The sequence below is a fragment of the Spermophilus citellus genome (genome assembly GCF_964194105.1).
Source record: "Spermophilus citellus genome assembly, chromosome: 7".
Lineage (NCBI taxonomy): Eukaryota > Metazoa > Chordata > Mammalia > Rodentia > Sciuridae > Spermophilus > Spermophilus citellus.
This window is the reverse complement of record NC_138188.1, coordinates 28299663-28325576: the sequence shown is the minus strand read 5'-3', so window position 1 is coordinate 28325576 and position 25914 is coordinate 28299663. Positions and strand designations below refer to the sequence as shown.

The 25914-nt window shown below is 38.6% G+C and overlaps 1 protein-coding gene and 1 pseudogene across 2 annotated transcripts in view; both read right to left on the bottom strand.

Moving 5' to 3' along the window:
* LOC308652761 (collagen alpha-4(VI) chain-like) overlaps positions 1–25914 on the bottom strand; it is a gene marked incomplete at its 5' end in the record, with an annotated part of 92639 nt that overhangs the window by 45266 nt on the left and 21459 nt on the right. The window contains 11 exon segments of the mRNA XM_081300798.1: positions 2663–2728; positions 3729–3791; positions 4638–4691; positions 7414–7458; positions 7986–8012; positions 10073–10144; positions 15169–15222; positions 19164–19256; positions 19414–19559; positions 21409–21487; positions 22900–23234. Of these exon segments, the coding sequence (XP_081156924.1) occupies positions 2663–2728; positions 3729–3791; positions 4638–4691; positions 7414–7458; positions 7986–8012; positions 10073–10144; positions 15169–15222; positions 19164–19256; positions 19414–19559; positions 21409–21487; positions 22900–23234 (1034 nt within the window).
* Positions 16984–17422, bottom strand: LOC308652697 (short coiled-coil protein B-like; annotated as a pseudogene). The gene is made up of 2 exons: positions 17190–17422; positions 16984–17023 (listed from the first exon to the last, which is right to left on the bottom strand). The product of its transcript is annotated as a short coiled-coil protein B-like (transcript).

Here is a 25914-nt window from a genome sequence, read left to right as displayed (position 1 = left end):
GCGTGCGGCCCGGGTTCGATCCTCAGCACCACGTACAAACAAAGAAAACTAAAAATAAATAAATAAAATAAAAAAAAGAAATATTCCATTGTGCAGAAGCACCAGGATGCATATAAGCATATTATTAGACATTTGAATATTTTCAATTTTTTACTATTTTAAAAATCACCGCAGTGATCACCCTTGCTGCTAAATCTGTGTTGGTCCATGATTAGCTTCTAGGTAAAGTGCTAGGCCTAGAAAGGCTAGAAATTAAGCTATGGCAGACACCGTGGGGCCTACACAATAGCCTCTCCCTTTTCCCTCCTTAATATGAAAATCTGTTGTGTTTGGAACAGCAATATACCCAACTCCGAGGCTGTAGATACAGTTCAGTAGTAAAGCACTTACCTACCATGCATGAAGCCCTGAGTTCAATCCCCAGGACAAAAAAAAAAAAAATCTCCAATGGGTGAATGAGAATAGATCTAAGCCAATCATGGTGGTCACATTTCCTTTATTCAGAGATTTGCTTTCTCTGAATCCCTTGAAATTGGGCAGTTATGGCTAATGAGCTTATTAAAAAATATTGCTGAAAACACCCAGATGAAAGGAAAGTCCCTTTCCTCCTGGCATTTTATATAAAAGTAAAGACAAAATGCTCAAAGCTGCCAGGCCTACAGACCAAATGCTGACATACTGAGGAGGGGGTCTGGAAAGAAAGGGACTGCGTCCCTGACAGATCACTGAGTCTCAATGGTATCATTGAGATGGTGTGTCAAATCTGAAATCACCTGAACTTGGGTTTCAAACATATTTACTACTTAACACTACTAGACAAATTTTCTAAGAGACATATATCTAATAAGTAAATACATAATGTATTATATATGTATATATATAATATGTATTATACATATATATGTATATGAATATTTTTTAAACAGCAATGCTAACTGATTTATTTGCCTATTGCCTTTCCAAAGGTTAAGCTGGTTTTCATTCTCCCCAGAAGTGTTTATTTAACACTCCTGACTGACATGGCTGATTCCCTGATACTAAATATATAATAAAGTTTCTCCTTGTTGGAATGACTGCTTTACCCATCCAAATTGTAACATTGAATCTGTTCTTAGGTTCATCTCAGAAATAATTCCAAGGAAAGACTGCCCCCTAGAGGTCCATCTTCTGATAGTACTTAGGCTAGAATGTCAGTATCCACAGCTGCAGGCTTATGTAACTGGTAGGAGTTACTTCTGTTATCCAAGTCTATTCAAAGGAGTTAGTCAGCACCCTTCTTTGAGCACAGCATGGGAGCAGAAGCCATGAGATACAAACTCAATATGGCATTGCCTCAGAGGATTACAATTTCCATGTACACACACAATTCAGGGCTGATGTTCAAAGTTAACCCTTGGCTAAAATCAGGAAGGGAGGCATCTGAAAGCTATGAGCGTGTGTATGGATAGTACTGTGGCGGGCAGAGCACTGGACAGTTTGTCTATAGGCCTGGGTTTCTCCCCAGCAGTAAATCTTGAGCCAACCATAGAACAAGCTCATCTTATGCTCAGATCACAATCTTTCTTCCCATGACCACCTCTAACTCATGGAAATCGATCTCCATTCTTCCCATCTTACAGATGGGCACCAGATGGGTTGCTTCCCTACTGTCTCCTTAGCCCAATCCTGTCGATAATTGAGTGTCCCTTCACAGAGCTCTCTGGTCACAACACCAAAGGGAACATTCTCAATAGGGTCTGTTCAAAACAACTGTAAATAATGACAGGATGAAATATTCTTATAGCCAACTCCTGGTGGTTTTCTCACATAGCTACATAATAATGACCTTGTTACAAACTGAATTTAATTTAGGATCTGGACATATATAACATGGATGCAATCTAGCCACAATCTAGGAAGGAGAGTCAATGTCCTACAGTTTTGTTAAAGGATGCAGAACTGGGGTTGGAAGAAAATAGAGGTTCCTAGGCTCCTTTCTAGTTGCAAATATTGTGCTATGCAGACCTCATTCCTGGAAAATTAGGAATGGTGAAATGTGAGGACTGAAGCACTTGGATTTATTTTAGTCATTCTTCAGAATCATGCATTTTAATGTCTGGGACATAAAAATCTAAAATTGGCTTCCAAGAAATTAGCATCTGTCAAGTTAACAAGTCTTTTTTCTTCTATGATGTCTTCTATCACAGTGCTTCTAGTCTTTAGAGCTAGACAAAGATCTCCTCTTTTAAAAAATGGCTAGTACCCAATACACATCAATCAGCTCTGACTACAAAGAAAAGCAAGCCGGTGACATGATAATTGCAAGCATCTTTTAAATTTTATAATTGGAAAATTTTTTAAAGTGGAAGAATCCTAGGCATCCTTGAGTCAGATGCTTTCATTTGCTAATGAGGAAACCAAGAACAAAAGAGGTAAAATAACTTGTAAAGTATTACTAATGTTGTGGGAGATAGTTTTTTTTTTCCCCCCTGTACAAATTCTAAGACAAGAACGCAAGGACAAGATGTAAGCAGAGATAACCAGTCAGGACTCCTGTGTCCATGGACGATGGAATCCCACAGGTTTGTTCCCTGGCTTGCTCAGTAGAATGCCCAGATTTCTACACCAGAAGAATCTGTTCCCATGCATACCAGTCCCCCAAAATAAACAGAGGTCATCTTACCTGATGCCCACGCCTTCCTTTTTCCCCCTTAGGTCCTTGAATGTGACTATCAGTTCCAGGATCCCCCTGAGAAAATAAAATGTCGCTTATTCAAATGGACAACAACCAAATTTTTTAAAAAAATTTTTTTTTATTTTTTTTATTGGTTGTTCACAACATTACAAAGCTCTTGACATATCATATTCCATACATTAGATTGAAGTGGGTTATGAACTCCCAATTTTTACCCCAAATGCAGATTGCAGAATCACGTCGGTTACACATCCACAATTTTACATAATGCCCTATTAGTGTCTGTTGTATTCTGCTACCTTTCCTATCCCCTACTATCCCTCCTCCCCTTCCCTCACATCTTCTCTCTCTACCCCATCTACTGTAATTCATTTCTCTCCTTGTTTATTTTCCCATTCCCCTCACAACCTCTTATATGTAATTTTGTATAGCAATGAGGGTCTCCCTTCATTTCCATGCAATTTCCCTTATCTCTCCCTTTCCCTCCCATCTCATGTCTCTGTTTAATGTTAATCTTTTCTTCCTGCTCTTCCTCCCTGCTCTGTTCATAGTTGCTCTCATTGTATCAAAGAAGACATTTGGTATTTGTTTTTTAGGGATTGGCTAGCTTCACTAAGCATAACCTGCTCTAGTGCCATCCATTTCCCTGCAAATTCCATGATTTTGTCATTTTTTAGTGTTGCGTAATATTCCATGGTGTATAAATGCCACATTTTTTTATCCATTCAAATTCCTTAAAAAGACAACAAAACACACACACACACACACACACACACACACACACACACACACCAAAGTGGATTCTTTTTATTGTCCAGACCCATCCAGTGATCCCAGATACCTGGTACAATTAAAATTCCAACCTATTTATGAACCCAAATGTTCTGTGAGACGGGTTTTACTCTCAAATCTCTCGTTTGTTGCAGTGCAGTAAAGACAGACTGAACAGATGCCTCATTAATGAATAATAAATGGCTCTTCACCTTGTGCCACAAGCAAACATTTCTCAAGTCCCTGGAATTAAAGCAGAAGAAATCCCCCAATCTTTACTCACAGGATCTCCTCTTAACCCAGACTCTCCACGCTCTCCAGGTTGTCCTGGTAGTCCTGTCAAGCCCTTAAATCACAAAGAAAAAAAAAGTGTCACTTTTCAAAATCTTTTGTTGCCTAAAAAGAAAGGAACTCTAAGAGGAAAGAGAAAAATCAAGCTCAAAGAGCAACTTGGTACTTGAACTTGAAAGCATTCACTGTGGAAAAGGCAAGGTCAAGCAGTAGGAAAGGTGTTTTGTTGGAACCCTTCCATATGATCAGCCTTAAGTGTGCTTCACCTCAATTCTTAGGAATTAACCCACTTGCATATGAGGGACTTGAGGCTCTGGGAAGCTGGATTCATAACTCCCTAATATCAAATTTCTTGATTTTTTTTTACTAATTCCTGATTCTCTCTGCAGAAATACACATAAAAAAGGGGGAAGGGGGAGTTTTCTCCATCATGGACGCAGGCAGGATTAATAGAGTAAGACCTCATGGGGAAAAAAATGAATAAAAGGAGAAAGAGAATGATGTTTTCAGAGTGGGCATGCAAAAGGAACATTGGGGGGGAGGGGGCAGGAGTAATACAATCTGATTTAATTGGGATTAGAGAAGAGAGTGGTTGAACAGCCTGGGATGTAAGGCTAAATCATCAGTGACAGGAAGCCATGAAAAAACTTGTGAGCTAGACAGTGACACAATTATGTCTCTAAAGCACAAAAAGTGAAGTCCCTGGATTTAGATTCCCCTTTTCACTATCAGCAGAGTCAGGTCCTAAGTAAACATTCCAAACAGTTATCTAACATTCATTGTCCTTTAACTCTCCATCTAGTCTCTAAACCACTAAATGATTCTTTCCCACAGTTTAAAAATAAATTGTTGATGTCAGTTTACCCAGTAGAAATGAGAACAGAATGCCCTCATACTTTACCCAATTTCCCCTATTTCCTTTTTCTCCATATGATCCTGGGACTCCACGATCACCCTAGGAAAAGAAAAGGAAATATATAAAGAATCTTGGGCTGGGGATGTGGCTCAAGAGGTAACATGCTCGCCTGGCATGCGCGGGGCGCTGGGTTCGATCCTCAGCACCACATAAAAATAAAATAAAGATGTTGTGTCCACCGAAAACTAAAATATTTAAAAAAAAAAGAATCTGTATTCTATTAGTCATTCCAGAAAATTCTTTCGGGTAGTCTCACATTTTTAACCAAGAACAGGAAATCACTTTATCACAACAGAGTGACAGACTAGATCCTTTGAACAACCTTCCCCCAAAAAACAACCGAAAATTCCAGATAAATTAAAAGATATTTTAGATACATTAATAAGACAATAAAGGAAAAAGAGAAATCCTTTGTTCAGAATAAAGACAAAGCAGGATCCAGAGAGAGAAAAGCTCTTGGTTAAGAACTTATTGTGATGTGTGTGTGTGTGTGTGTGTGTGTGTGTGTGTGTGTGTGTGTTTTCAAGAGAGAAAGAGACAGAGAGGAGAAAGACCTCAGGCTGACAATTTATGTTACTGGTCCCGGGAACTAGTGCCCACTAGGAATGTGGCTGAAGCCAACAACATCAACTCAGGTTTTAATGACTTCTTAAAGATAAAGTTCCATCAAAACTGGGTGTTAATCAAAAGTCACAACACACAGGAGGGACACACCATGACGGAGAAGCCCGGAGAAACAACACATAATAGAATCAGACCCACATTGACTACAGATATTGGAATTATCATATACAGAATATTAAATAAGTATATTCAAACTTCTAATTAGACCGTCGGTGGCGGTGACTTGGTGGCGACTTAGTGGCAACTTAGAACAAAGCAGCCTGCGCCGAAAAAGAACATCAATCAGATGCCCGTGGAAACGCCTGTCAATCAGCCAGATCTCCTGACTAACGGCTGTCAGTCAACAGGACCCCCCTGGCCAATCCTAGAGTTCAGCCAACTCCCCTGACCAACTTCAAGGGGGCAAGGGACCCTAGAAATACCTTTTCCTGTCCCAAGCCCTTCCCTTCCTGCTGTAAGCCCCATAGAAGTCCAGTCCGGTCGAGCTTCCACCGGTTTCTCCTCAGACCCTTCTCCTGTCCCCTCTGTGGGTCTGATCGAGTTCCTCCCAGGAGTGATATCGCAATAAAGCCTGTTCAGCAGCCCTTTTAAATCTGCCTCCTTTGGCCATTGCCTGCCCTGACTGATCTGACATAGACTTCTATAAAAAAGATAATAGAGAAAATAGGTGCTCTACTTTGGATATTGAATGTCCCCTGAAAGACCCACATGTTTAGGTTTGGTGCCAGAGTGGCAGTGTTGTGAAAAGCTATGGACCTTTAAGAGGTGGAGCCTAGTGGGAGGCTGTTAGGTCACTGAATGAAATTGTGGGATCCTGGATCCTTCCTCTTCTTCTTTTCCTTTGGCTTCCCGGCCATGCTCCACCACATGCTCCCCACCATTACTTTCCAGCACCCCCAGCAGGGGCCTAAAATTAAGGGGTCCTCCTAATCATAGACTGAATCTCTAGAGCCATAAGTCAAAATTAACCTTTAATCGTTATAAATTAATTATCTCAGATATTTTTATAATGATGAAAAGTTGGCTAAAACAATAGGAAAGATAAAGATTTCCATATGATGATCTTCTAAGGATTTTCTAAGACATAAATACTCAGATTCAACAGCCAAACAAGTCCCAAGCAGAATAAATGAAAGGAAATCCATACCTAGACACATCATACTGAAACTGTCAAAAAAGGAAAAACAAAGTGAAACTTTTAAAGCAGCCTGATACATATTTTTATACACTGCTTACAAAGGAATAATTACTTTGAAATATGACTTCTTAACAGCAATAATGGAAGATACAAGACAATAAAAGCCAGGAGTCTAGAAAGTTATATTTTCAAAGGGCTGAAAGAAGGTAACTATGAACAGTAAATTATTTATCCAATGAGCTATCTTTCAAGAAAAAGAGTAAAATAAAAATATTTCCAGGAAAAATAAAAACCAAGGGAGTTTACAATGAATCACCCTTCATTAAAGGAAATTCTAGGAGTTCTACCTTAGGCAAAAGAATCATGGTGTTTTCATGTTCTTTTGAAGGCATCAACATGCTGACAGAAAGGCTTTGATGATACTAGTAAATATGAGGATAAAGCTAGATAAGTACTGGCTATATAGAATAATAATAATAACAATGTCTAATCGACAGAATCTAACAAAAATAAGATGTGATGATCTTCTAAGGATTTTCTAAGACATACTCAGAAATAAAATACCAAATAATTTGGGCTGGGGATGTGGCTCAAGCGGTAGCGCGCTCGCCTGGCATGCGTGCAGCCTGGGTTCGATCCTCAGCACCACATACAAACAAAGATGTTGTGTCCGCCGATAACTAAAAAATAAATATTAAAAAAATTCTCTCTCTCTCTCTCTCTCTCTCTCTCTCTCTCTCTCTCTATCACTCTCTCTTTAAAAAAATACTAAATAATTTAAGAAATAAAATACCAAATAATTAATATGTGATATCAGAGGAGGGTAAAGTTAGGTTTTTGGATCCTTGTATATTGGAGATAAGAATAAATAACATGTGAACTTAACCACTGTTGAGTATACACGTCAAAATCTCTAGACAATCAGGAAAAGCTATGCTCACTATACGAGTATAAATGCCAGACTAGTCAAGGGGAAAACAAAATGAAATACTTCCATACCTGTTCTCCATCCAAGCCATCAACACCTTCCTCACCAGCGTCACCCTATGGAGCAAAGGAAGATCAGAGTTAGACACAAGAGAAACAGGGGTAAGTGGATATTTCTTTGATGTTAACTTCCTTACTAACTTATTTTCCAGTTGATAGAAGAATCTAGACCTTCTGAAACAACAGTTACATAGAGCATGCAATATTTAAAGGTGATTATGGGCTGAGATTGTGGCTCAGTGGTAGAGCACTTGCCTCACACGCGTGAGGCACTGGGTTCAATTCTCAGTACTGCATATAAATAAATAAATTAAATAAAGGTCCATCAACAACTAAAAAAAAATAGTCAGCAAGGCTTGAACACAATAATATGTCATTGCCTCAAAACTGAAATATTTGTCTTACAAACAGTCAATAGTCACTTATTAGCATGGTGGTTCATATATTAATAAGATCTGCCCCATTATCTTGTCTGAAATTTAAAAGCCTCACCCCATCAAGCAAAGGAAAAGGGCTTGGAATCAGTATTGTGTTTCCCAAAGAGACTGCTATCCAGTTTTAGAAGAGTAGAGACGGTTACCTACCTTCTCTCCTGAAAATCCTCTTACTCCCTAAAATTAAGAAGAAATAAGAATAATTGAGCTGAAGAAATAAGAATAAATTTCCTTTGGAGATACGTGTGTGTGTGTGTGTGTGTGCACGCGCGCGCACGTGTGTGTCTCCAAAGGAAATTAAATCAGCATGCCAAAGAAATACCTGCATGCCCGTGTTTATTGCAGCATTATTCAAATAGCTAAGATATGGAATCAACCTAGGTGCCCATCAATTGATAAAGAAAATGTGGTGAATATATACAATGCAATATTATTAAGCCATAAAGAAGAAAGAAATCCTGTCATTTGCAGCAAAGTGAATGGAACTGGAGGGCATTAAGTAAAATAAGCCAGACACAGAAAGGCAAGTACCATATGTTTTCTCTTATATGTGGATGTTTAAAAAAAAATTGACCTGAATGTAGAATAGTGATTACTAGAGGTTGGGTGCCGAAGTCTGGCTGCAGCAAAATAACCAGGGGGTGACGAGCAACTTGTGTACATTGATACAGCAGGAGTGGGAGCCGTTCATTGTAGGACAGGAGAGGTATTTATACATTCCACACAGCTTATCTAATTAACATAAACTAGATACAGCAGTCAACCAATAAGGAATCTCCACACTTAATGGCTCGCTGGCGCCACCTCATAAACCACTCCCCCTGGCAAAATGCCAGGCGCCATCCTGACTTGTTTACAGACTCCAACAGTTGGGAAGGCTGCAGGGCTGGGGAAATGGAAAATGGGGGAGGCTGGATTCGATTAGTGCACAGAGTATGTACATGTGGAAAAATCACACTGAACCCCACTAACAGATACATTTAATACATGTTAATCAAAAATCAAATAGGGCTGAGGACATAACTCAGTGTCAGAGAGCTGGTCAATCCCCTGTACTGCAAAATAAAATAAAAAGAATTTGGATTGATGGGGCTGGGGATATAGGTCAGTTGGTAGAAGAATTTGGCTTGAATAAGGTTTTTGAAATTTTGTTTCATTTAGGAAGCCATGTTGCCTGATTTGAAGAAAATATATGTATTAGATCAAAATGACAAGGCTTTCCTTGTCCAGCAAATGTGATGGGTTTCACAGCTCTCTGATTACTACAACCCTCCTTCTCCTGTGACTGGAGAAAACTGCACCTTGCTACTCCTCACAGAGTAGGCAAAATAGCAGCAACCTGCCACTTATTTTTACAAAGATATATATATTTTTTTCAAACAAAAGTGAGAATACACTGGCTAGCAAGAGTGGGAAGGCTTCAAGGAACAACAGGACAAAGTAACTGGAAAGGTAATTGTTAGAATATACAGAACGTGGTCATTGTGATCAAGAAAACCCTAAGACCTTTATGTTGAATACATTCTATTGTCGTGATAAGTAAAAATAACAAATAAAAATTTTTTAAAGACTTTATGTTGTAGAAATTTTTTTTCTTACCTTATCAAAAGAGATTCTCCAATAATGAAAGGTTGAGGCACCTGGAAGGCACTCACTCAAAATGGTGCTCCACCTGTATCCCCTTAGCCTTTAAAATCTCAGTATTCTTGAACCTGCCTTCCAATTACAAGCATTCTTGGCTCTTTTGCTGAGGTTTTTTTCCTGGGACTTAAAACCTACTTTGCCTACATGCAGGACAGGCCAAAGAGCTGGGGGAATTAAGGCCTCCTAGCATCAGCCCTTGATAATGCCTGATAGGATGTGGTTTACAAAAACCCAGCGACTTCACCCTTCAAATGGGAAAACATCGAGGTGCATGTTCAACACTGGCTGCCAGAGTCCCTAGGAAGGAGTAATCTGCATCTGCCCACAGCAGTGATCTGCTAATGCATCGTTTGGGGTCACATTCATCCTCCATATCTCATTCACTTCCTTACTCCTCTGCTCCTGTTTGCTAGGATCATCTCCCAGTAAGCTGTGTGCAGTTGATTCCTTTTCTGAGGCTTTACTTCTGGGAAGCCTTCAGTCTAAAGAGAAGCTAAGCCTTCATAATTATACTGAAGAATGAAGATTTTTCTTGAACTCAAAGGTTGAAACAAAGAAAGGGAAAGAATCCCGCAGCTTGAGGTCACACTCACCTTAGGTCCCCTCACACCTATGCATCCTTCCTCACCTCGAGGTCCAGGAAGACCCCGGGGGCCTCTTTCTCCCTGTGAAGACAGATACATGTGGAGACCATCAAGAAACTGCCTCTGTGACCACCCAGCCAGTTCAAACCAGTTCAAACCACAGTGTCCTTAACAATCTGTCTGCCTTGCAGGCAATCTGATCAGGTCTCTGAAGCACTTATGACAGTGGGGGTTTGTGGGGTTTTCTGTTGTTGTTGTTGTTACTGTTGTTGTTTGTTTGTCTTTTATGAATTAGAATCTCCTGCCATGTTGTGAGCTTCACAGTGTCTCATTTATTTATCGCTCAGTTCCCTGCCCCAAACCTCTTGCCTGACATACAGCAGACATCAATCAGAATTTGGAGAATGACTCACTGAATTATATTAGCGAATAGAAGCTTTTCATCTAAGCATTGAATAAGGAAGGAAATCATGCCTTTTGCCAAATTGATTAAATATGAATTAGAAAGTCTCACACAACCCATGAGCTTCAATCAAAAGAAAATCTACATTTGTAACATCTAATTTAGACTTAATAAGGTCAGAAAATACAGAAGCTGCTTGGGACTATAAATAGGCACATGATAAAGTGAGAAGCACTCTGGATCCTTTTATTAAGAACCTGAATTCAGGTCTGAGTTCTGCTTCCAACTTGTTTGGTGATCTTGGACTGTTACAAGATTGCATGAATCACAATTGTCCCCATTTATGAATGTGGCTCCAGATAACACTGATTCTAATGATCTCACAGGATTGCTACATTGACTGCAGGAGATATTATATAGGAAATACTTCACAAACCATGTGACTGGACAAATGAGGTGCTCTATATTTAAAGGTAGCAGGCAGGCAGGGTGGTGCACACCTGTAATCCCAGTGGATTGGGAGGCTGAGGCGGAGGATCACAAATTCAAAACCAGCCTCAGCAATTTAGCAAGGACCTAAGCTACTCGGTGAGGGCTGGGAATGTGGCTCAGTGGTTAAGCACCCCTAGGTTCAATCCCCGGTACAAAATAATAATAATAATAATAATAATAATAAAGGTAGCAAGAGATTATTTTAAAACACAGGTATTGGCATCAACAGGTTTGGACACATCTACAACATTCTTTATGTGATCTTAGCAGGTAACTCTCTGCACATTCCTACCTCCCCAACTATAAAATGAAGCTGTTAATATATACATGAGGGTTGTGACAAAAATAAAATGTAATAACATATACAAAATGCCTAAAGCAAGGCTTGATACTAAATACTGTCTGCTCTTCCCTTCTCCCTAGTTTACCTGCATATTTAAGTTCAGTGGATGGTGTTTAAGTTTCATCTGGAGAATTTAATCTTAATGTTTCTACTGTCCTAAGCCACTCACTCAACATTGATAATTTTTTTAAATTTATAGAATTCGTGAGTCTGGCACATTGTATTTTCCAAAGCTGGACATCAGTATCTCCCATCCCAGACTCTGTGACCTGCCACTCCTCCATCTAAGAGGAGTCTGATTCCCTCCCCTTGAATATGGTCTGGACTCAGTGATTGGCTTCCAACCAGCAGAATGAGAGAGACATTGTGAGGCTACTTTCTGAGACTCTGTCAGCAGCCTCGTGGTTTCAGCCTTGGTCTCTGGAAATGGTCACTCACAGGGGGACCTTCCCTGTAGGGATGCTCCCTCTCACACCCAGCAGCCCTGAGGTTCATGCTCAGCCTGTCCTTCCACCATCCCAGCTAAGGGTCCAGACAAGTGATAGAAGATGCCACCTTGGCATTGGGTCCTCTGGTCCCAGCTTCTACAGCCCAAGAATTTCTTATCAACCCAGCTGAGACCCCAGACACAGAGAAAAGAGCCATCCTACTTCTGTTCCCTTTTTGGCTTCCCCACCCACAGATTCCATGAACATAATAAAATTATTACTTTATGCCACAAAGTTGGAAGGAGTTTCAGGAGAAAGGAAATCAGTTAGTAAGAGATAACCAGAACAATGAGCTATTTGCACTTATAAGTCTTCAACTTGATCCTACAAATGGGATTTCAGAGCCCCATTCCGAAACCATTCCATCCGCACAGAGAGGTCTCTGCCTACCACTGCTCAGGCCAGTGTGACCTGTTCGGGAGAAAAAGACAGTAAGAGCCATTCAGAGGAAAATGCCTGGCAACGTCACCTTCTGTTTAGAGAATGGCATTAAAAAGAAAATGAAACTGGCTAGAACTGCTCTGTCAGATACAGCAGCCACAGCAAGAGTGTCCACTGAGCTTTCAAAATGTGTCTAAAGTGGGATGTGCTGCAAGTGTACCGTACCAGATCTTGAAGACCAACTTAAATTTTAAGATATCTCATTAATTTTATGTTAATTACATGTTGAAATGATATTTTAGATATGTTGGGCTTAACAAAACGAATTATTAAAATCAACTCTGTTTCCTTTTACTTTAAAGAGCCTACTGTAAATTTTAAAATTATATATGTCCCTTGCATATATCTTGGTTTTACAATGTTATAACAGCAGAGAAAGGGAACAAAAATCATATCCTCTGGATGACAAGATTTTGTCTGTCCTGTTTTGTCTGAAATCGGAGTCACTGGTCCAGGGGCTGGACAGACTTTAAGTAATTTCTTCCAACTTGAGTCAAGCTCATTGAATTACCAGCCCAGCAGAAAAAAATAAAGGAACACTTAAAGGATATTTTAAATCATCATAAAAGTGAGAATGAATATTTTCACCACTTCAAAATGAAATAGCAAAAATATGACACCTTCCATTCCTGTCTGTATTTCTTTTTTTTTTAACATTTAAGATTTTTTTTAAAGAGAGAGAGAGAATTTTAATATTTATTTTTTAGTTATCGGCAGACACAACATCTTTGTTTGTATGTGGTGCTGAGGATCGAACCCAGGCCGCACGCATGGCAGGCGAGTGCACTACCGCTTGAGCCAATTCCCCAGCCCCCTGTCTGTATTTCTAACGTCTAAGGCTCTGCTTACTGAGGAAACAGAGAAAAGCTGAGCAATTATCCCATAAACATAGTTTAAGAAGAGGATCAGGGGCTGGGGCTGGGGCTCAGTGGTAGTTCAGAATGCCCAAACATTCAGAATAATAAAAACAATGTGCTAATCCATGTGGAGCAAAGAAACTGTGAGTGTACATGTCTCAGGAGCTCATAAAGTGTGCTGAGAATTCCTTCTGTCCCCAGAACCCACTTACCAAGGTCCAAAGTTTAAATTATTTTCTTAACAACACTCAAGTGTTATTTTCTTTTTTTTTACTCTTACTCTTCCCCAAGTGTATGGCAGGGTTTTAAGAAGCCACACAGCAAGTGACATCACAGCAGACCAAATACAGAAACCAACATGCAAATCCAGCCTTCTTCTAATCAGCTAAATACATCAAACGATGTCACTCTTCTCACTAATTTTTTTGTCAAACATGGTTATTTTTCACAAAGGAAAGTGACCACTACGCTAACATGCTTTTGCCATTTTGAAATAAGATAATAAGTAAATAATTCAAGAGTTTTCTCAGCTTTAATTTCTATCAATAGATAGAAACCATAAGAACAAAAATTCTTCAAGATCCTCAATAATTTCTAAGTCTGAGGATCAAGGCACAGGGACGTGGAGAGATGTTGGTCAGACAGAATAGACTCTCAGTCACAAGTAAGTTCTGAGGAGCTAATATACAGCATGGTGACTTTACACTTACCAAATTCCAAGAATTGTATATGGCATTTAAGTATTATATACTTGGAATTTGGTAAGAGGGTATATCCTAAATATTCTCACCATAGGAAACAAAGGTAACCATGTGAGGTGATGGATGTGTTAACTAACTTGATTCTGGTAATCCCTTCACGATACATAGTACATCAAATCATCCCATTACACACTGAGTTGTACAACTTCACTTGTCAATCATATTTCAATAAATCTGCATAGGAAATAAGTGCAAAGATATTTTGAAACCAAAAGTGTGAGAACCCATGGTATACATACAAAATTAAAATAGGCACCTGTGGCAAACTAGTTTTCCATTATTGAAAATTAAGTGAAAACCATGGGTTTTTTAATGCTTACTCCTCCTCAAATGTATGGCAGGGTTTTTAAGAAGCCACCCAGCAAGTGACATCACAGCCTCATATGGTATTTATATGATGGAATAAAAATCACCCCTACTACATTCCAGTCTCCTAGCTCAGAATTTTCCCTATAACATACTTTTTTTCCCTCCACCAGTGATCACATGATAGATAACTTGACTTGTCTAAAATGTTCCCAGTGGTGTATCCATGCCAACCATCAGTGATCAGCTGTAATTCCACCACCTTCTTGGCTACCCAGGAAGGCATCAGAACTGACCTTGCCATAAGAATGGGCTTGGGGACTGGGTTTGCAGCTCAATGGTAGAGCACTTGCCTTGCATATGTGAGGCTCTGGGTTGGATCCTCAGCAGCACATAAGAATAAATAAATAAAAATAAAGGTATTGTGTCCATCTACAACTTAAAAAAAATTTTTTTCAATCCTTAAAAAAAAAAGAATGGGCTTGGATTTTCTTCAATTTTTTTTGTTTAACCACTTACATATGTAGCTCAATAATAATAACAAATTATCTGCAATTTAGATCATTGATAGCAACTGCTCTTATATGCATTTCAGACCACATTCTCAGATCAAATTCCCTGAACGAAAAACAAAATGGCCACCATTCATCATTAAACACCTTCTAGAGACTACATCTTTAAAAACTTGTAAGCATGAAATTGGTTATAATAAATGGTAATTTTAGATATTTTAAACCCACTTAAATGACAGATGAGAAAAATTTTCATGACTTAAGTGCCAGCTAAGTATTGCTAATATTTGACCCATTTTGCCATTTTCTTTGAAAGGAAAGAAATAAGATGCATGGTACATAAAAGGAGGCTGGATTTGATTAGTGCACATCATATGCATGTATTGAACTATCACACTGATCCCCATTAATATGTACAATTAAAACATGTTAATCAAAAATAAAATGAAATAAAAATAGTCTAACCCATAAAAAAAAGAAAGAAAGAAAATTTAGTACTTACATATTCACCTTCTTTACCAGGATGACCAGGAAACCCAGCAAAACCCTTCTCTCCCTGAAAAAAAAAAAAAAAAAAAGATTTAAAAATTAAAATTAGTAAGTTGGACTCTTAAGTTCTTCATTTCTCAAATTTAGGTAAAATACAGTGATAAAGTGCCCCTGAGTTAAATCCCCAGTACCAAAAAAAAAAAAAAAAGAAAAGAAAAGAAAAGAAATTTAGGTGAAATAAAAAAAATCGTTAATAAAAATAAATATCCTTATTTTACTGAGTTGACATTTTATTGAAAATTTACTAGATACTAGAAACCATATACCAAGATATATAAAAATAAGTATTTTAGGCTTGTGTTCCAGGGAAAATGTGATACCTGTTTGTTTTAATAGTTAGAAAATAAAACTATTATTATTTTTCCAAAATGCTTTTTTAAGCCATTCTATTCTGAAAATTCAAAGGCCAATATCTAGTTAAAAGATTAAGGAAAGCCATTATTGACCTTGTTTTAGAAAAGAGCAGAAACTAAAAAGGTTACCAATCATCTGACTCATTAGAAAAGGTTGTTTATTTCTGAATGACTCAACTGTTTAGTCTTTTTTTTTTTTTTTTACTTCTTTTTACATACCTAAACACAAACTATATCCTCTCAAGGAAGTCTGGCTTACCTTTTATAGCTTAAAATGTTTATTTAGTCTAAAACTGAAAACCTTATTTTTTTTGAAACAGCTTTTTATTAAACAACAAAGCAGAACTGCAACACACATTTTAAATATTTGTAAATTAGATCACAAAAGTGATGCAAAATGTTTGCAGTCTATTATATATTCATACAGCTAAAGTCATTCATCAAGTCTTACACTAATCTCTAAAATCAGTCCATGATTAAAAGCCATCCAAATCTAATAACCATAAGCTATATTAGTGGATCTCTTTTCCTATTATAACATTTTATTATTATTTCTGATAATAAGTCCCTTATCAAGTGGAATCCTCAAACTAAATATTTTTAAATTTTTCAAGAATAACTAAAATTCTGCCAACCAAGTAGTTCAATTTACAGATAATTCTAGGAAAACAAGTGAGATAAAATACTGAGATGAAGATTACCAATAATTATACATGAATAAATACACTTATTCATGGTTCTGATACTAATTCAAGCTCTTAAGGAATTTTGCAAAAGTTGATCTACTGGGTACTACAAATAAACCTTGAGATAAGATTCTGTAATGAGTCTCCCTAATATGTGGCTTACATAACATAATTCAAACTAAATCCACTTTCATATATAGTCTCCCAAAAGGTAGACTCTGCCAGAGATAACACGAATCTGGAGAAAAAAATATTTGGAATTGGTCACTACTAGTTACCAAGTTCTCTTCCACCCAATTTCTATTTTTCCTTAAGATTGTCTATATTTCACACACACATACACATGCCCAGAACTTGTACCTTTTCAGATACTAAGTGGGCTATTTTGTGCAAAAGGAAGTTTTGAACAAATCTTTCCAATATGACGATTCAGTTTCACAGAAAAATCTTCTTTTATAATCTCAATCAACCATCCTGTCTTATTGGTAAATATCACAAATGGCAAGCCCTAGCTAAGAAAGCATCTTATTTTGCTTACATTTCAACAATTAAGGGTTTAGGTTACTCTCAAAATTGATTTACTATTAAAATTACTTTTTTACAGTGTGAAATCTTCCCCTCCCCTTAGGGGAAAGGAAACAGGGAGGAAGAGACAAATGGAGAAGAGACTCCCGATGGTAGAGAGGGTACACAAATCTGTATACCCAGTATATGATTTGGGTTACTTTTTCACAATGTGGTAGTTACTTTCTTGTACATCTTACTAAACCTATAAGAAAAGACAGTGCTAAACTTATACATCAAAGCAAATATCATCTTCACAAGTATTCAATGAGGCTACAAAGATACTGTAACTTTTGGAATCTATCCAAGTTTCAAAGGAAAAAAAAATTAGCAGTCTGGAAAAAAGGGGGAGCGGGGAATCAACCCCCAACTTTCTCTTGCTTTTTGTGTCAGTTATTCGAAAAACACTAGAAGCAGACAGGAGGTTTTCTATATATTGTCCAAGAACTTGGTTTTTGATTTTTCTTCCTTAACTGCATCTACTCTTGCAGGGAGATCTTGAAGGTATGTGTGTGTTGAAGTTCTAACACTTGATTAATAAGTTGTGTTTTTTCCTCCATTTCCACCTGATTTTTAGCATCAGAATCGGGTCAGTATTCATCATCTCCTGTAACAAATTTTTAGGCCTTGAGTACAAAATTCTGGATGAATGATTTGCTGTTTGAGGCAACAGGAGTGGGTGGGATTGGGGGAAGCTCTTTTATGATCCACAAAGACATGAAAGTCAGTACTACTAGCTGAGTCAGGACAGGCAGAAAGGAGACAAACAGCAAAGGAAAGAGGGACTGTAATTTTAAAACTAAAAATACACAAACAACTTCACCTTCTCTCCCCAGGCATGTTCTCCTCCAGGCCTGAATTCTTAGGAGGTCCAATAAATCTTAGAGTACTGTAAGTCTGGTTATTTAGTCCCTACATACTTCATTGTTTTACAGAATGTACTTTTAGATGGATTAAAAGAAGCCTAGAGAGATAATGTTTAAAAACTATGACTCGGGTAGAGTCCAAGAGCTGTTTATTCACCAGATTAACATCAACCTAAAGATTCTGAGGGAAAAAAAGGGGGGGAGGGACCTGCTCCATGCTCCGAAATCAAAGAGATCAAGCTCATTAGGCTGACGCCACCCCTGCAGGCACCCCATGTTCACTACTTGCAAGAGCAGCCCTGGACCCCAAAAGCAAAACCTCACTCTAGCACTCACACTCCCCCTGCCTTTAGCATGCCCGGCTCTGCCGTTTGCTTTCCTAAATAAACCTCTGCACTTCTTTCCATGTGTCCTAAAATTCCTTCCTTCAGCCTAAGTCAAAAACCTGCCAGGGCTGAACGCAGGTCCCCTTTCCCCCTTCTGGAGGAACCTCTTGAGACTCCTATCCAGTGACACAATCACTGAACTCTAACAAACAGAAAGAGCAGAGCAATCAAATTTCAAAACATTTTCTGAGTTGCCAAGAACACAGGTCAAGAAGTTCCCAAACTTGATTTTCCGATTCTCAATTCTGATATGAAAGAACAGGAGTGGGAGAGCTAACGCTAAGAAATAACTATAATTTATCTTTTAAAAGGTAGTTATACACTCTTTATTATACTAAGTTAACAAGATTAACCTGAAAAGCCAGTAAGAGCTCATTCCAAGAAGTTCATGGAAAAATCTTCCAAAGAGAACCAACAAGTCTGACTCAACCTTACATGTGGATCTGTGACTGTGTCCTCATCATAAAGCTATAGTCCCTGTGAGAAGGAACCTTACCTGCCCTGGATACCTGAGGACCATTTTTGATGACTTACTCCCCCCACCCTTACAAGTGTTGCATACTTATTTCCCTATCAATTTGCTTAGAATTTACAGAGATGTAAATTAACTGCTACATGAAACCAGCAATTGCATCTTTTCTCGATGTATAATGCTATAAAAAAATAATGTTAGATAAGCGGGTCCCAGGAAAAGCATTTACTACAATAAAAACAGCAGCTAATGGATAAGTAAAAATCTGGTAGGTAAGTGAAAATTTATCTGCCATGGTAGAATTCGTGACATTATTTGTCAGATATTAAGTAGGCAGCAAAATATGGCAGAAAGAACAGGAAACTTGGAGTCGGGTAGACCAGTGAGGTTTAAATCCCATGACTGTGCAAGTTTGGGAAAGCAACGACCCTCTCTGAGCCTCAATTTCACATAATGTAAAATATCAGCAAACTTGAAAGTTTGTTAAGAGGAAAAAATTAGGAAGAGTTTATAAAACCTAGTGTATGGTAGGTTATGTACCTAATGTAGAACCTAGTGTATGGTGGATAGTGGACTGTCATCTCTCTCCCCTTCCCCATCCACACCCAAAAAAATTCTTACCTTCCTCCCAGGAAACCCATGATCACCTCTGTACCCATCTTCTCCAAAACACTTGGCATACATATTGCAGCAGGTTCTTTCCACAATTGTGTCCTGAAAAACAGAATCCATATCACATATGATTTTTTTTCCATCCATACTGACCTGTATCACATTATACAATAAAACAGACAAAATTCCCTCAAGGTTTTACAAATTATCATAATTATTAGGACCTAGTGAAAGATGGTGTTTAAAAAATAGAACTTACAAGTTGCTTCAGTAAGACGCTTGGGAGGGATTGTAGAGTGATGCTCAGAGGCTGTGTATATGAAAATCCTCTGCCAAATTCTAGCTCCTGAAGCTCTTCTAATTTATGCACACCTTCCAGGGCAATGATTAAAAGCCCAGAGAATCCTTTGAAAGACCAACAGATGGGAGATTTATTTGCATGTCCTTTGAATGGCCTTTGTCTCAGCCCCACATATTCATCTGTCATTCCACCATTCCCATATCCTGAATCCACCATGTTAATACACAAACTAGTTCACAGCATTCTTCTTGAAGAATTGTTCCAATACCTTTCACTCCCACCAGTTGAAAGTTAGCAGTTAAATGGAACAAAAAACACACAGCTCTCTCATACCTCTACTTTTTTCATATCATAGATAGTTTTCTGCCCTTACTGTATTGTTACATCCTTATAAACCCATCCCTGAAATCAACTTATGGTTCACTCTTAGAAATAGTGGTTATCATTGTGAATCCTTATGCACTTTCTGGTTCCCTTTCTTAAGGATGCACAATAGGACCACACTTCTTTGGGAAAGTTATAAACTCTCAGTGAAACTTAATTCCCTACCAGTAAAATATTTTAAGTAAGAAGTGGTCATGTGGCTTGCTCTTGCCAGTGAAATGTGAGAAGTGACATGTGGCACTCCTGGGGAAGAAGTTTTAAGAGTAGCGCATAATTAGCCCCATCTCCTTTCCCCTGCCCCAGCAATTACAAAAGCATCTGTTGGGAAACATCCTCCTGCACCCTGAGTCTTTGAGTGATAAATAGGAAGCATTAAATGAACATGTTCTTACCACTTTAAGCTGAGATTTGGAGATAGCTTATTAATACTGCATAGCCTATTCTTCCAATGCACTTACTAAGAGCTTATTTGGATTTGTCCACACAACAGATAACAAAGGGGCAAGAATAATTTAGAAATTCAGCTAGAACTCACCATGTTTGTTGAATGTCAGAACAAATATTACTGTTGATATTATGGACAAATACAATTCAACTTTTTATTATTGTAAATAAGTTGCGGAAAACCTCATAGTTAAAAGTTGTGTACACAACCTTAATTATTCATTAGAAATAAATTCTTGGCAATGGAATTGCTGACCTACCATGCAGGCAAAGTTTAAAGTTTCTTGTCACCTCCTCCCAAATCTCTTCCAGAAAAGTTGCAAAAATTTAAACCTCCAGGGGCAATCTACCAGGTAAATTAAGCTGGAAGCAAGTTATCACAGAAAATATCCATCATATCATTAACCATCCCCAGCAGAATATGTTGAATATACTCTACCAAGGAAAAAAAAAAAAGATGAAGGGAACTTGAACAAGTCAAGTGGCTGAGTGTTCATCCTGGATTTTCTTTAGAGCTTTGTAACTCAAAAATGGGAACTGGCAGAGCCACTGCATGCCGTTGAACAAATCCTGCTGCACAAGGACGTCCAGCAGAGGGAGCAAACGTGCACCGAAATCCAGCCCCTAGGCCCCTCATCACCCCAGCTGCCCAGGCGCAGGGTTGCAGGCACCTAGCGCACCGGACACTTCTAATTTCAAAATATGCCATACAGATAAGCGCAGCAAGCCTTGGAGACGGAAAGGAAGGAAAAAGTGGAAAAGGGGTAAGAAGTAGGGAGCGTTTAGAGGGAATGGCAGTGCAAACAATAAGGCCCAGTTTGAGGCTGAAACCAGAGTTTAGGGGGAAAAAAGAAAAAAAAAAAAAAAACCCACACTCAGAAGCAGATGCCAGGTTGGTAAACTGGCCAGCTGTCTTAACCAGAGAGATCCCGATGTCAGAGATGCTAAGAGCAAGAGGTGTCTCTCAGTCCTAAATACCCCTGGCTCCTACAAATGGGGAGATTGGGGATCAGCTTCTGGGGACTGAGCTCCATCGACTTGGGCTAACACACCCTCTGGAGAGTTGCAGAGCCTCTGTGCCTGGTGGGAGGAGCCCGGCCAAGGGAGGACAACTCCGCAGCTTACCTTTGCTGCGGAGGAGCTCCGAAGCTCTCTTCAGTCTCTCTAAATCATCGTCCAGTCCATCTGTAAACACTAAAAGGACCTATGGGGGTGGGGAGGGAGGAAAGGAAGAGAAAGGGAGAGAGAGGGAAGCCAAGGGATCAAAACGAGGAGGAAGGAAGGAAGGGGATGAGGAGGAAGGAAGGGGGGAAATGGATGCTATAAATTGCACATTTCTTAAAAATGAGACTGAATTTTTCTAACCGTGCTTCACTTTTCACCTATTCATTTGTTATTTTATTACACATTCATATTTGTCAACCTCCCCTTTCCCCTGGAGAAGAAAAGGGGGGAGGGGATTTGTGCCAGCTTAAACTCTTCACTAAAAATGCTTTCTTAAACCCGGCCAGGTGATGCACACCAACTCTGGAGGCTGAGGCAAGAGGATACAAGTTCAAGGCCAGGCTCAGCAACAGCGACTCCCAGTCTTAAATTAAAAAAAAAAAAAAAAAAAAAAAAAAAAAAAAAAATGGCTGGACATGTAGCTCTGTGGCTCATAGTAAAGCACCCCTGGGTTCAATCCCCAGTATTTAAAAAAAAAAAAAAATCAACTTCAAAAAGAAGGATGGGGGGGTTGTTTTTTGTTGTTTTTAAGTGCGGGGTATTGTTATTTTTGTTGGTTTTCTATGCATTTTCCACAATTAAAATGTGTCAACTTTATTCACAGAAAAGTTTAGTTTAAAAAATAAATTATGTTTGTCAAGAAATCCATTGAATGGGGGCTGGGGTTGTGGCTCAGTGGTACAGTGCTCGCCTAGCAAGTATGAGGCCCCAGGTTTGATCCTCAGCACCACATAAAAATAAATAAAATAAAGATATATTTAAAAAGAAAGAAAGAAATCCATTGGATGCATGATCTAAGGAAAACTCAAATGTAAATTACAAAGCTAGGGAATGTCACTTAATCAATGTCACATGAAATCTTGTGTCTATGAGGACTTATGGAGTATATAGTTAGGCACAGCCAGAAGGGTGGAAGGGGCCTGAGGAGTGGGCTGCACTAGAGAGCCATTAGCTGTCACTAAAGACAGTCCAAGGTGCTGGCTGGAAAAACAGTGGACCAACTCCGTAATAGTTGATAATAGTAATAGTAACAGTAATGAGCTACCATAAGAAACAAAGGGGTCTTAAAACGTACTTCAAATTGTCTTTGGAATGAGTTTATGCCACAGAAAAATCAGGATCACTAAACTTTGAACAATATGAGGGCAGACTTTATTCTTTCATCCCTACAGGCATTTTTTAGTACAGAGCCTCTAGGGCTCAATAAATATTTACTGATTGAATGAAAATATATCTCTAGTTGATTCTTAATAGGCAAGCATATGGTTTTCTTCTTATGTGGACTTTCCAATAAAGAACATTTCCACTGACATGGGTTACAAAAGATAGAAGGTCCCCATTCTGTCCTGACTAATGGCTCCATAGCATGGGTTCTCAGCATGTATTAATTACCTTTACTTTAGCAGAAGAAAGGTTGATAGCATTATCTCCCAAGGATTGTAAAAAGTCTACATCCATATGGCTGTTCTTCTCAACCTGATGAGCCAAGAACTTCTGGATGGACTCATCACTGTATTTCTCAAAGCCTGAGTCAAAGATAAGCTGACCGTTTGAGCCAGGAAGCAAGTAGCGGAACCTTGGGTTGATCTGACCAGGAGTACCACAGCTGAGGTTAGAAAGCAAAGCCAGCTGCTGCATCAACTCTGGAAGTAACTCTTGAAGTTTCTGCTGAACTTGCTTTGCAGGAGTTGAAATATCAATTCCTACAGACAAATCCATGCTGCATCCTTTGAGGGTAAAGAAGAAATAAAATTACAGTTACAGACAGTATCCTTCAAGCTGGTCTTAAAAGAAGCACCTGAAAAGAAGTACAAGCTAAAGAATGGTGGTTGTTTAAGCCTGGGATTGTTTGTTACACAGTAAAAGCTAACTGACACAATGCATACTGCTTCATACCTCTGTCTCTGCAGATCCTGTACCCTCTTGCCTGAAGTGTTTTCTCATTCTCTGTCCTGATTTGGTTGACTTATACAAGTACTTCAAGTAGAAGTTCAAGTGCCTGCCCCACCCACCCCCAAGCAATCTCTGATTCTTGTCCCCATCTCCTCAGATTAAGTTATAAAGTGTCCCCAAATGTCCATTGTGATTTTACTTGACCTTCTCCCTAACTAAACAAGGTTCCTTAAGGGTAGGTACTATGTCATCTTATTTTCCCGTGGCCTAAGACAGACGCTCGTTAAATGTTTGATGAGTGGGTGCAGAAGGGGCTATAAATGAACCTTGAGTCTCTTTCAGTGTTATTTGTAACTATTTTTTTCTCCACTGGAAGTTTTCCTCCTCATCTACCAAGCACACTTACACCTTTTTTTAGGGGTGTGAGAGATCTTAGAAAAGGTCAAGACTAAATATTATCCTGAGTTTTCTGCTTCCTCTGCCTGAAAATTGTTAAACCCTCCTGGGGAGGCTTTATCAAGAATTTGAAGGCACCCTGATATTTCAGGTTATACCTACACTCTCAGGTGTATAATGAGACCATTAACAAAATTCCACTGAGGATGCAAACATTAGTGGTCACAGCTGGGCTAGAATCTACTTGAATGAGTTGAAATATAAATTATCAACAATTAAAGGGCCACTTGTGAACAAAAGCATAATTTAAGACTAAGAAAAGCAAGATATGGACATTTTCTCCTTAAACATTCTTATACTGGAATATTCAATTCAATAAAAACAAAACTGCAGATCTGGGGGAGACCCTTCACCAATGAAAAAGGACATGAACAAAATAGTTTAAAGTTTCCTAAGGACATGAGATCCAGGGCTGAGCCATGAATTTTTAATTCCCTAAATATCATACTCCATACTAGCTGGTCAGATATATTTCTGGAATTACCAAGACAGAAAATGTGTCCCTCTCCTCCTTTCATAAAAAACAGCTTGGTTTTAATTTGTCTTTTAAATCTCTAGTTCAAATTCATAAGAAAGAACTTTTACTGATTTAATCCCATTTCTATATTAGACCTATTTTCAGGGGAAAAGGGGATTTTCTTTTATCATAATGGTATATTATTCTGACATTTTCTAATTCACATTTTTTCCCTAGAACATTTTCAGCTGGCTTTATTCTGTAATTGACAAAGGCAAGAAGCAATATCTTTCCCTTGTTAATGGAGAAGGTTAAACCTTGGCAGATAATCTCTAAGGTCTACGTCTTTTTCAGCTTTGTGATTCCAGAATTCTGTAATTAATTATGTTCCAGCTATTATTAAAGTGTCTAGCCAATTTCATCCAGAAAGTTAAAGACAAAGTTGAAGATAAACATAAATCTTAATTTACTGCATTTTGTAAAATAAATTGAAAAGAAAAGCAGGAATCCTGTATTTCTTCTCTCCAGGATAATGTCTACTTGTTTATAAACAAAAATAGGGCCTTGATACCTGAAGAATTTGCACTACTTAATGCAGGATAACCCATAATCCATGCTTATTTTGAAAATAATTATACACATGCATTCCTTTCAAATGATTTCCAAATTCACCTCAACTACGGCGAAGAAATGATCTTCTTTGGACAGTGTAAGCAAAGATATTTATTTAATGTTCTATAAAATTGGACTTTAAAGATTTTATAGGAATTGGCTGTGGTGGCACACGCCTATAATCCCAAAGGCTGGGGAGGCTGAGGCAGGAGGATCTCGATTTCAAAGCCAGCCTCAGCAATGGCAAGACACTAAGCAACTCAGTGATACCCTGTATCTAAATAAAATTCAAAACCGGTCTGGGGATGTGGCTCAGTGGTTCAGTGTCCCTGAGTTCAATCCCTGGTATCAAAAAAAATTATTTTTTGATAGGATGCAGAGATCTCATCCTAGTATTCCAAAATTAAGCCTCCACCTCCAAAATAAATGCTGGTGCACTTTGGGCCCCAGATTCTCATTAAAAGGCTCCCTATGCATACATAATGATTAGTTCTTGGGTTTTTGACATCAAACTACTGGAGAATCCAAACCCTGCCTCCAATACTTTCCAACTGTGTTTATTATCTTCTCTCTCTCTCTCTCTCTCTCTCTCTCTCTCTCTCTCTCTCTCTCTCTCTGCCTTGTTTTTCTCCTCTGTAAATTGGGCATCATAATAATAGCATAAGTTTCACATGGAGTTGATGGGATTAGCAGATGCTTGTGTACCGTCCAACACGTTAGAAACCATGCTGTGCACACAGTGGAAGAGCCACGTTAAGAATTTCAATTGTGCCCCACCTGGAGATGGCCCTGCCTTGAGATCTCTAGTTATATGAAATAATATATTATTGCTTAAGTTGTGTCCTCTATAGGTAAAAACATCCTAATTGATAAGAAGATTTTTTTGATACTTGTGAAGTATCCAGTAAGACAGAGGGTGAGAAAGTGCTTTGAAAATGTCAAAAGCCCATGTTCTGCCTCCAGGTCGAAGGTGGCAGAACCTTGTCAAG